Consider the following 11,657-nt stretch of genomic DNA (forward strand, 5'->3'; position numbering starts at 1 on the left):
CGCCCTACATTGTATTCCTCATCCACAGCACCCTGCCACCCTACATTGTATCCCTCATCCACAGCACCGCGCCGCCCTACATTGTATTCCTCATCCACAGCACCCTGCCACCGTACATTGTATCCCTCATCCACAGCACTGCGCCGCCCTACATTGTATCCCTCATCCACAGCACCGTCCTACATTGTATCCCTCATCCACGGCACCGCGCCGCCCTACATTGTATCCCTCATCCACAGCACCGCACCGCCCTACATTGTATCCCTCATCCACAGCACCACACCCCTTTACATTGTATCCCTCATCCACAGCACCACGCCGCCCTACATTCTATCTTTCATCCACAGCACTGTGCCGCCCTACATTGTATCCCTCATCCACAGCACCGCGCCGCCCTACATTGTATCCCTCATCCACAGCACCGCGCCGCCCTACATTGTATCCCTCATCCACAGCACTGCGCCACCCTACATTGTATCCCTCATCCACAGCACTGCGCCACCCTACATTGTTTCCCTCATCCACAGCACCGCCCTGCCCTACATTGTATCCATGATCCACGGCACCACGCAACCCTACATTGTATCTCTCATCCACAGCACCTCGCCGCCTTACATTGTATCCCTCATCCACAGCACCGCACTGCCCTACATAGGAATATAGTTACTAGGATCCGATAAGTTAGGGATCCACTGGAACGTGCACCCCCCCCCCCCCCAGGCTCTCCTACTTAAGTTCATACTGGGAGGTGATACTGCTGTGCGGCTGGTTCTTCTTTTTTGCTCTCTGGATGAGCAAGTTCTCATCATTTCACTGCTTTTCTGGGAAAACCCCATGTGTGACAATCAGAGAGTAAATATACTCTTTGAAGGCAAGGTGTGGGGTGGGGATAATAACATGAACAAAAATTCATGTCCCCCTAACCCTGGTGACAGGGATATATATAAGAGAACCACAGGACTTCTCTCTGCTCTGCACACTCCAACTGAAAACCGGTAGCTGTAAATTCAGTATTCCCAACGCCACAGCGAAAATCATTGGCTCCGGTTCTGTAAGGGCTGCAGACATTCTTCTGGTGTCGTTTAAAAGACAAGAAGATGATCTTTGGAATGACACCAGAAATGATACCATTTAGGCAGTCCTGATGGAACCAGAGCTACAGCCGCTCACAGTTTTGGATGAACAGAGCTCGTTCTGTCCTTTTGCTGCAGAATGACCAGCGCTCCTCCTAAACTGCCGGGGGGTTAAAGTAATTCTGTCACCTAAAAGTCACATCATGATGAGGGATTGAGAGACACGGGCAACCTTTCCCTTTCTGCTCTTGACAGGATATCCACGGCCGCCATTGCTAATTAGCTTCAAACACTCTTGATGTGCAGTTCTCTGGCTAGCCTGCTTGGAGCGCTCTCCCCTTCCATCCCCACATACTGGGCCTGCACGCACTTACAGAATCATCCACAGCACCGCTCCGCCCTACATTGTATCCCTCATCCACAGCACCGCTCCGCCCTACATTGTATCCCTCATCCACAGCACCGCCCTACATTGTATCCCTCATCCACAGCACCGCCCTACATTGTATCCCTCATCCACAGCACCGCCCTACATTGTATCCCTCATCCACAGCACCGCCCCACATTGTATCCCTCATCCACAGCACCGCCCCGCCCTACATTGTATCCCTCATCCGCAGCACCACGCCGCCCTACATTGTATCCCTCATCCACAGCACCGCCCCGTCCTACATTGTATCCCTCATCCGCAGCACCGCGCCGCCCTACATTGTATCCCTCATCCACAGCACAGCGCCACCCTACATTGTATCCCTCATCCACAGCACCGCCCTACATTGTATCCCTCATCCACAGCACCGCTCCGCCCTACATTGTATCCCTCATCCACAGCACCGCGCCGCCCCACATTGAATCCCTCATCCACAGCAGTGTGCCGCCCTACATTGTATCCCTCATGCACAGCACCATGCTGCCCTACATTGTATCCCTCATCCACAGCACCATGCCACCCTACATTGTATCCCTCATCCACAACACCGCGCCGCCCTACATTGTATTCCTCATCCACAGCACCCTGCCACCCTACATTGTATCCCTCATCCACAGCACCGCCCTGCCCTACATTGTATCCCTCATCCACAGCACCATGCTGCCCTACATTGTATCCCTCATCCACAGCACCATGCCACCCTACATTGTATCCCTCATCCACAGCACCATGCTGCCCTACATTGTATCCCTCATCCACAGCACCGCGCCGCCCTACATTGTATTCCTCATCCACAGCACCCTGCCACCCTACATTGTATCCCTCATCCACAGCACCGCACCACCCTACATTGTATCCCTCATCCACAGCACAGCGCCGCCCTACATTGTATCCCTCATCCACAGCACCGCGCCGCCCTACATTGTATCCCTCATCCACAGCACCGCGCCGCCCTACATTGTATCCCTCATCTACAGCACCGCACCGCCCTACATTGTATCCCTCATCCACAGCACCGCGCCGCCCTACATTGTATCCCTCATGCACAGCACCATGCTGCCCTACATTGTATCCCTCATCCACAGCACCCTGCCGCCCTACATTGTATCCCTCATCCACAGCACCCTGCCACCCTACATTGTATCCCTCATCCACAGCACCCTGCCACCCTACATTGTATCCCTCATCCACAGCACCCTGCCACCCTACATTGTATCCCTCATCCACAGCACCCTGCCACCCTACATTGTATCCCTCATCCACAGCACCGGGCCGCCCTACATTGTATTCCTCATCCACAGCACCCTGCCACCCTACATTGTATCCCTCATCCACAGCACTGCTCCGCCCTACATTGTATTCCTCATCCACAGCACCCTGCCACCCTACATTGTATCCCTCATCCACAGCACCGCGCCGCCCTACATTGTATTCCTCATCCACAGCACCCTGCCACCGTACATTGTATCCCTCATCCACAGCACTGCGCCGCCCTACATTGTATCCCTCATCCACAGCACCGCCCTACATTGTATCCCTCATCCACGGCACCGCGCCGCCCTACATTGTATCCCTCATCCACAGCACCGCACCGCCCTACATTGTATCCCTCATCCACAGCACCACACCCCTTTACATTGTATCCCTCATCCACAGCACCACGCCGCCCTACATTCTATCTTTCATCCACAGCACTGTGCCGCCCTACATTGTATCCCTCATCCACAGCACCGCGCCGCCCTACATTGTATCCCTCATCCACAGCACCGCGCCGCCCTACATTGTATCCCTCATCCACAGCACTGCGCCACCCTACATTGTATCCCTCATCCACAGCACTGCGCCACCCTACATTGTTTCCCTCATCCACAGCACCGCCCTGCCCTACATTGTATCCATGATCCACGGCACCACGCAACCCTACATTGTATCTCTCATCCACAGCACCTCGCCGCCTTACATTGTATCCCTCATCCACAGCACCGCACTGCCCTACATAGGAATATAGTTACTAGGATCCGATAAGTTAGGGATCCACTGGAACGTGCACCCCCCCCCCCCCCAGGCTCTCCTACTTAAGTTCATACTGGGAGGTGATACTGCTGTGCGGCTGGTTCTTCTTTTTTGCTCTCTGGATGAGCAAGTTCTCATCATTTCACTGCTTTTCTGGGAAAACCCCATGTGTGACAATCAGAGAGTAAATATACTCTTTGAAGGCAAGGTGTGGGGTGGGGATAATAACATGAACAAAAATTCATGTCCCCCTAACCCTGGTGACAGGGATATATATAAGAGAACCACAGGACTTCTCTCTGCTCTGCACACTCCAACTGAAAACCGGTAGCTGTAAATTCAGTATTCCCAACGCCACAGCGAAAATCATTGGCTCCGGTTCTGTAAGGGCTGCAGACATTCTTCTGGTGTCGTTTAAAAGACAAGAAGATGATCTTTGGAATGACACCAGAAATGATACCATTTAGGCAGTCCTGATGGAACCAGAGCTACAGCCGCTCACAGTTTTGGATGAACAGAGCTCGTTCTGTCCTTTTGCTGCAGAATGACCAGCGCTCCTCCTAAACTGCCGGGGGGTTAAAGTAATTCTGTCACCTAAAAGTCACATCATGATGAGGGATTGAGAGACACGGGCAACCTTTCCCTTTCTGCTCTTGACAGGATATCCACGGCCGCCATTGCTAATTAGCTTCAAACACTCTTGATGTGCAGTTCTCTGGCTAGCCTGCTTGGAGCGCTCTCCCCTTCCATCCCCACATACTGGGCCTGCACGCACTTACAGAATCATCACAGGGACATGTCCTGCTGTGGCCATCGCCTACTCCGAAAGTGTAGCACCAGCGCAGAACATGGAACGGAAAGCGGTCAGTCATTAGTAAAGTGGGGATGGAGGGAGAGAGCGCCCGGGCCAAGACAAGCAGAAAACCGCCCATCGGACTGCTGGAAACTAGTAAGACAAACAGCAATTATGGAGCAGCGGAGTCGATACGAAGAGCAGAAGTGGCCCGATTGCGCTTGTCTGCCATCTTGTAACGCGGTCGGGTTGGGATGTGAATTTAATCACGGCTGGTCTAGACTCACAGGCTTCATTCCACTGAGATGCAGCGGAGCCCTGGAGGGAATCGACCCTTGAAGCATTATTGACATAAGACTGGAGACCCCGGTAATCCTAGTGCAGAGATCAGGGGCGCCTCCGGGACACGAGGTTAGTAACAATGTGCTAGGCGGTGACAGGAGCCGTTAGGGGGCGCCACACACAGACATTGTCCCGCTGCCCCAACGGTCATACATACTTTGTTTTTTTCCTAATTTCCTCCACCAGTTGCTTTATGTGGTCCTCCATGAACTCTATTTTCTCGTTTTTCCGGGCGTGCGCCTTCTGTAGACGGACAATTCTCTCGATCAGAACGGCTTTGTCCACTTCTGGGAAGTTATCCACAGTCGCTACCATCCCCATGTTTTCCGGAGATCGGTCCTCGTTGTTCCGAGTGTTGAGAGACCCTGCAGTGAGAACAAGAGATATTCTGGATGGACGGAAACCCAACGGACCCCATTACAGTCAATGAGGTCTATTCAGTTCAAGATGGAGGAGCGCAGCCAAGGGGCGGGGTGTGCCTACTTCTGAAAAGGGCAGAAAGACAGAACCGGATCTAGGGCTGACCCGAAGGAGCCCTTACCCGATACCATCCTTCTCATTACGACTTCTTCCTGGGGCCCCTCACTGCACACTACTTGCTAGACACCGCATGCTGCTTTCTAATTGGCCAGCGCGGCTCATGTGAGCAGCACTGGCCAATCAGAGCAGCAGGTCAGGTCTTAGACTACCAATGCAGCAACAACCCCGTGTGCATCATATATAGTCTAATAATCACTATATGATGCGAAGCATGAAGAGGCGGATCAGCGGCAGAACTAGGAGAAAGGCCAGTCCCGGGTGATAAGCCTCCCACCCCGCAGGTCGTTACTGTCAGTCCCGAGTGATAAGCCTCCCACCCCGCAGGTCGTTACTGTCAGTCCCGGGTGATAAGCCTCCCACCCCGCAGGGCGTTACTGTCAGTCCCGGGTGATAAGCCTCCCACCCCGCAGGGCGCTACTGTTAGTCCCGGGTGATAAGCCTCCCATGCCGCAGGGCGTTACTGTCAGTCCCGGGTGATAAGCCTCCCACCCCGCAGGGCGTTACTGTCAGTCCCGGGTGATAAGCCTCCCATCCCGCAGGGCGATACTGTCCCTTTAACATTCCTGTAATCTGGAACCTCAATGTGTTGACTGCAAACTTTGGAGCGATGAGAAGATAGTCATTGTACATAGAAGCTGGCCGGTTCTTACCGGAGGAGCTGGAGCGGCTGCCCATGCTGCTGACGTCCTTCTCATAGTTGCCGTTCTCCATCTGCTCCACTTTCTTCCTTGCTGCATAAATACAAGAAAATAGAGATGAAAATTCAACACAGCAACGTGCCAAGATGTAAATACTGGGCTGTGCAGCGTCTCCATGCCATGTCTGCTGCCCAAGGAAGTAAATGACGCTCCCACTGCCCCAAAAAACTCCTTGTCCCCTCCAGCTGTAAGCAAAGGTGACAAAGCCAAGGCTCACTACAAGGCCCGCCCCTAATTATCTTGGCCACACCTCCTATAACTGTACTCTAAGTGCTAGTGGCATCAATGTTGCCATCACTAGCAGTGTGGACAGCAGTACATGGTACAGGGTCACTACTGGCACTTATCTCTCCATAATAATGTAGCAGTGCCAAAGCAGTACCCACCCCCAATGAGGACGGCCCGTGCCACTATGCCCAATACACAACACTGTGCCAGCCACCAAGCTGGAGAAGGGCCTATTGCCATGTCCCCCGGCAGGTGCTGCTGCTTAGGACGTGGTGTTCAGCCTCTCCCCACACATTAACCTTTAGTTGTCTGAACCCGCTGATAACGGCGGAGCAGGACGACTTTCTAATGTTTATTGTGCCAACTCAACTTCACCCCCACAGATGAAGGGATAAGGCGGATCGAGGACGTCAGTTTCAATGTCCAGTCCTTTTGTTCCCTGGCAGAGTAACTTTGCCTCGGATTACCTCCATAGACACACAAGCCTTCGGCCAAGCTGAACATCCAAGTGTAAGGAAGAGATTGTCAGATGAAGGACGGTTGTCGAAGGGTAATGGGCAGCATTAGTTGTGCCTCCCGACTACGTGCATGAATCTTATGGAGAACGAGTCCGGCCCGCCGCCTCAGTTTATGTGGCCCCTGGGGTCCTGAGTCAGACTGCAACATGTAGAGCCACAGCAGCAGGACAGTTACAGTTGTTAGTCGCTGTGCTGGCCCGGAGCCACGGAGGCCGATGGAGAACAGTCGGCACACGGGCTTAGCGGGCTTTACACCTGCTTTATAGGTACGGGTGTTTATCAGCTGGGAGCACCTACATAATGGGGGCAAATTATCTACCTATTGGGGGCATTTGCAATGCCTGGAATTACCTGCCTACTGGGGACACCTACCTAATAGAGGGGGAAATTCCCTACTGGGAGCAACTACCTGCCCACCCCCACCCAATCCACCTATCTTTCCCCACAACCAACTCTTACAATTGGTCCTTAGAAGGCAGATGAGGCCCTCGGTGCGCGCTGGACTCCCCTAGGAGACCCCCCTCACCTTGCTGAAGCTGCTTGCTGAGATCTTTGAGGTTGACAGCGTGCTTCCTCTTCTGGGTGACCAGCTCATCGTTCAGCTCCTCTATCCGAGTGTTCAGCGAGGCCATGATCTGCCGCTGACCGTCTAACTCCGCCTGCAGCGCCTGCATCCCCTGCTTCCTCAGAGTCTGCTCTGCAGCCAACCTCTGCTCCTGCAAGAGAACACAATGCAAGATATAGTATATATGGAGAGCTAACCATCAAGTCTGAGGTCCTCTACCGAGTGTCATCAACATCAGGTGGAAGTGCAACCCAAGTCAATACTGAACATTCATGTCCGAGTTCAGCGAATCGTAGTCTGTGACCCTCTTCCCAAATCAAACCCAAGGCCACCCAGGAAGCTAAGGTCTGGGCTGCTGTATGCAGGGGTCCTCACACTGGAAAGCTTCAGGCCGTATACAGAGAATGTTAGTCCTCCCTTTTTCATGACTAGAGGCCACTTGCTGAGACGTACACCACCATATCAAAAGTTATTGAACATCTGAGCAAGAATCAAAAAGGATTTCTCTCCGTATGTTAAGACTTGGCGGGGCTCCTTTGGCCCTAATGACATCAGACGCTCTCTGTGGCGTACCCTCTACCAAGGTCTGGTACACGTGTGGCCCTCCAACCTGCCAACGTCTGTCGAGTGCTCTCAAAGACTAGACGGTCTCAATGTACCAGATCCATCACCGAAGGATACACATGTTGTATCTGGAGACCGCCTGGCTTACGTTTAGATCACCTAGGAAGTTGGCCAAGTTTAAGCAAAAAACTACGCCAATTTGGTGCAATTTAGACCACACCCCTTTTCCAGACAAGTCAAAAAAATTGACACACTGTGTCTAAACCCACATGATAAACGTGGTACGGGCACAAGAGCGTCTTATTGGGTACTTTGTGGCAGAAAACTGTTGTATTTTGAATTGTTAATAAGCCCCTCTGAGTTGATGGCTTTGGTCACTGCAACCACGGAACGAGGCCATGCCACGTAAAACTGCCCCAGAGCAGAGCAGAACCTCCGCCATACAGAATTGTTGGCATAACACACTGCAACAGAAGGCGTTCCCCATCATCCTTTACACCCCCAGGTACAGTCAACTGATTGGACGATGCAGTAGCACCATTCGGCCCCCTGTAGACATTTCTTCCAATGCCCAACTGTCCAATGACGGCGCTTCTTGCAGCATAGCAGACAGGCCAATACATCTTTGAGAAAACGCAACAGACATTTTCAGGATGAATGGAGGGAAATACCAGCTGAAGTGTATCAGACGTTAGTAGAAAGTATAACATGGAGAGCATCCAATACTGTTAGGGCCAAAGAAGCCCCACTCAGCATTAACATAGGGGAATAAATACTACCTGTGATTCTCGCTCAGGGGTCCCATGACTTTTGGCAGGGCAGTGTACAGAGCTGATAGAAACTCACTGTTTGCTGTATACGGTCCTATGCAGGAGGCTCCCACCCCAGGAGTCACTTACCTCACCATGGACAGTATGTGGAGGGCTGAGGAGCACAGGTCCCAGCGAGAACGACTATTTAGGTGCCATAACATGTGAAAGATCAAGGAGTATGCTTTACATGAAGCCGGCATGACCAGCTGTAGGGACTCCCGCTGCACCACAGCCCTACGAATGTGATGGATCCCCGGGACATAAAGAATACCACTCGGTCCGTTCCATGAAGGAGTGTACAGTGAAGCCATATCATTGCCACGGACATTGGTGGGGAATGGGCCAGAACTATCCAGGAATCACCTGGAAGGTAGGTGGGTGGGTAGGTTGTCACGGGGAGAAGTCTACCAGCTCCTGAAGAGGCTAGAGAAGGGTGTGGTGCACAACGGCCCTTGGATCAGAACTCGGGGGGATGGTGGCGCAGGTATGTTCGCACCTGACAGTATTTAGAAACCGACTACCTTCTTGTGCGGACTGGAGAAATCAGATCTGATGTGTCTGTACGGCGTCACAAATCTGGTCCCCGAGGATTGGTGGGAAGAGGTGGAAACGTCATGTCCGCCGGCTGTAGAACGGGTATTCTGGCAGCACATTAGTGGTGAGCTCTGCCTTCACTGCCCCAGCTAGTAATCTTACACTACCATCATCTGTAGCCACTAGACCTACCGCCCCGGGTGTTCTGCACCAGGAGACGAGTCCTGGACATTAGGATGGATAAGTGGATCCATCAGCCAGTTATCCTTGCAGACCGGCACTATATTACCACCGCCAGACGCCGTCCCTCACCGCCCCCACCTCGCTACGAAATCAACACGGCTAGTTCCTGCATCTCACAATAGAGACAGCGTCAAGCAGACGAGCGGCAGGAGGAGGGTCCGACGGTGGGACGACACTGATGTAGCAGACGAGCGGCAGGAGGAGGGTCCGACGGTGGGACGACACTGATATAGCAGACGAGCGGCAGGAGGAGGGTCCGACGGTGGGACGGCACTGTGATATAGCAGACGAGCGGCAGGAGGAGGGTCCGGCGGTGGGACGACACTGATATAGCAGACGAGCGGCAGGAGGAGGGTCCGACGGTGGGACGACACTGATATAGCAGGCGAGCGGCAGGAGGAGGGTCCGACGGTGGGACGACACTGATATAGCGGACGAGCGGCAGGAGGAGGGTCCGGCGGTGGGACGACACTGATATAGCAGACGAGCGGCAGGAGGAGGGTCCGACGGTGGGACGACACTGATATAGCAGGCGAGCGGCAGGAGGAGGGTCCGACGGTGGGACGACACTGATATAGCAGACGATCGGCAGGAGGAGGGTCCGACGGTGGGACGACACTGATATAGCAGGCGAGCGGCAGGAGGAGGGTCCGACGGTGGGACGACACTGATATAGCAGGCGAGCGGCAGGAGGAGGGTCCGACGGTGGGACGACACTGATATAGCAGACGAGCGGCAGGAGGAGAGTCCGACGGTGGGACGACACTGATATAGCAGGCGAGCGGCAGGAGGAGGGTCCGACGGTGGGACGACACTGATATAGCAGGCGAGCGGCAGGAGGAGGGTCCGACGGTGGGACGACACTGATATAGCAGGCGAGCGGCAGGAGGAGGGTCCGACGGTGGGACGACACTGATATAGCAGACGCAGCCCACCCGGTGGCTACTGGTACCAGGATCATGAAATGCACATATTGCTACACTTGACAAGCGTCACACTCTGCATCCTCTGACACGTCTCTCGGTCGGCGCATTCTGTAGACGACCATATAACTGACCGCATGCCGTCTTACATAGTTTTTCCACAGTCCAAGCCGTCTCCCCCAATGGCACGGATGGGAAAATAACATTTTTGTACTTGGCGTGAAATCTTTTTCTCCTCTCGCTCACTGGGGGACACGGCCCCGTATATTTTTTTATATCACTCACTGGGGGACACGGCACCGTATATTTTTTATATCGCCCACTGGGGGACACGGCACCGTATATTTTCTATATCGCTCACTGGGGGACACGGCCCCGTATATTTTTTTATATCGCTCACTGGGGACACGGCACCGTATATTTTTTTTATTGCTCACTGGGGGACACGGCACCGTATATTGTATTATATTGCTCACTGGAGGACACGGCACCGTATATTTTTTATATCGCTCACTGGGGGACACGGCACCGTATATTTTTTTATATCGCTCACTGGGGGACACGGCACCGTATATTTTTTTATATCGCTCACTGGGGGACACGGCACCGTATATTTTTTTATATCGCTCACTGGGGGACACGGCACCGTATATTTTTTATATCGCTCACTGGGGGACACGGCACCGTATATTTTTTTTATTGCTCACTGGGGGACACGGCACCGTATATTGTATTATATTGCTCACTGGGGGACACGGCACCGTATATTTTTTATATCGCTCACTGGGGACACGGCACCGTATATTTTTTATATCGCTCACTGGGGACACGGCACCGTATATTTTTTATATCGCTCACTGGGGGACACGGCACCGTATATTGTATTATATTGCTCACTGGGGGACACGGCACCGTATAATTTTTATACTGCTCACTGGGGGACACAGCACCGTATATTTTTTTAGATCGCTCACTGGGGGACACGGCACCGTATATTTTTTGTATCGCTCACTGGGGGACACGGCACCGTATATTTTTTATATCGCCCACTAGGGGACACGGCACCGTATATTTTTTATATCGCTCACTGGAGGACACGGCACCGTATATTTTTTTATATCGCTCACTGGGGGACACGGCACCGTATATTTTTTTATATCGCTCACTGGGGGACACGGCACCGTATATTTTTTATATCGCTCACTGGAGGACACGGCACCGTATATTTTTTTATATCGCTCACTGGGGACACGGCACCGTTTATTTTTTATATCGCTTACTGGGGGACACGGCACCGTATATTTTTTATATCGCTCACTGGGGACACGGCCCCGTATATTTTTTTATATCGCTCACTGGGGGACACGGCCCCGTATATTTT

The 11,657-nt window shown here is 52.9% G+C and overlaps 1 protein-coding gene across 3 annotated transcripts in view; it reads right to left on the minus strand.

The window, feature by feature from the left end:
* CCDC186 (coiled-coil domain containing 186) overlaps window positions 1-11,657 on the minus strand; it is a 95,830-nt gene that overhangs the window by 25,643 nt on the left and 58,530 nt on the right. For all 3 annotated transcript variants that reach the window (XM_066601479.1, XM_066601480.1, XM_066601478.1), the window contains 3 exons: window positions 7,162-7,351; window positions 5,842-5,922; window positions 4,809-5,016 (listed from right to left, as the gene is read on the minus strand). In XM_066601479.1, the coding sequence (XP_066457576.1) occupies window positions 4,809-5,016; window positions 5,842-5,922; window positions 7,162-7,351 (479 nt within the window). The remainder of the gene's footprint in view (window positions 1-4,808; window positions 5,017-5,841; window positions 5,923-7,161; window positions 7,352-11,657) is intronic.

Source organism: Eleutherodactylus coqui, chromosome 4, assembly GCF_035609145.1.
Source record: "Eleutherodactylus coqui strain aEleCoq1 chromosome 4, aEleCoq1.hap1, whole genome shotgun sequence".
NCBI lineage: Eukaryota > Metazoa > Chordata > Amphibia > Anura > Eleutherodactylidae > Eleutherodactylus > Eleutherodactylus coqui.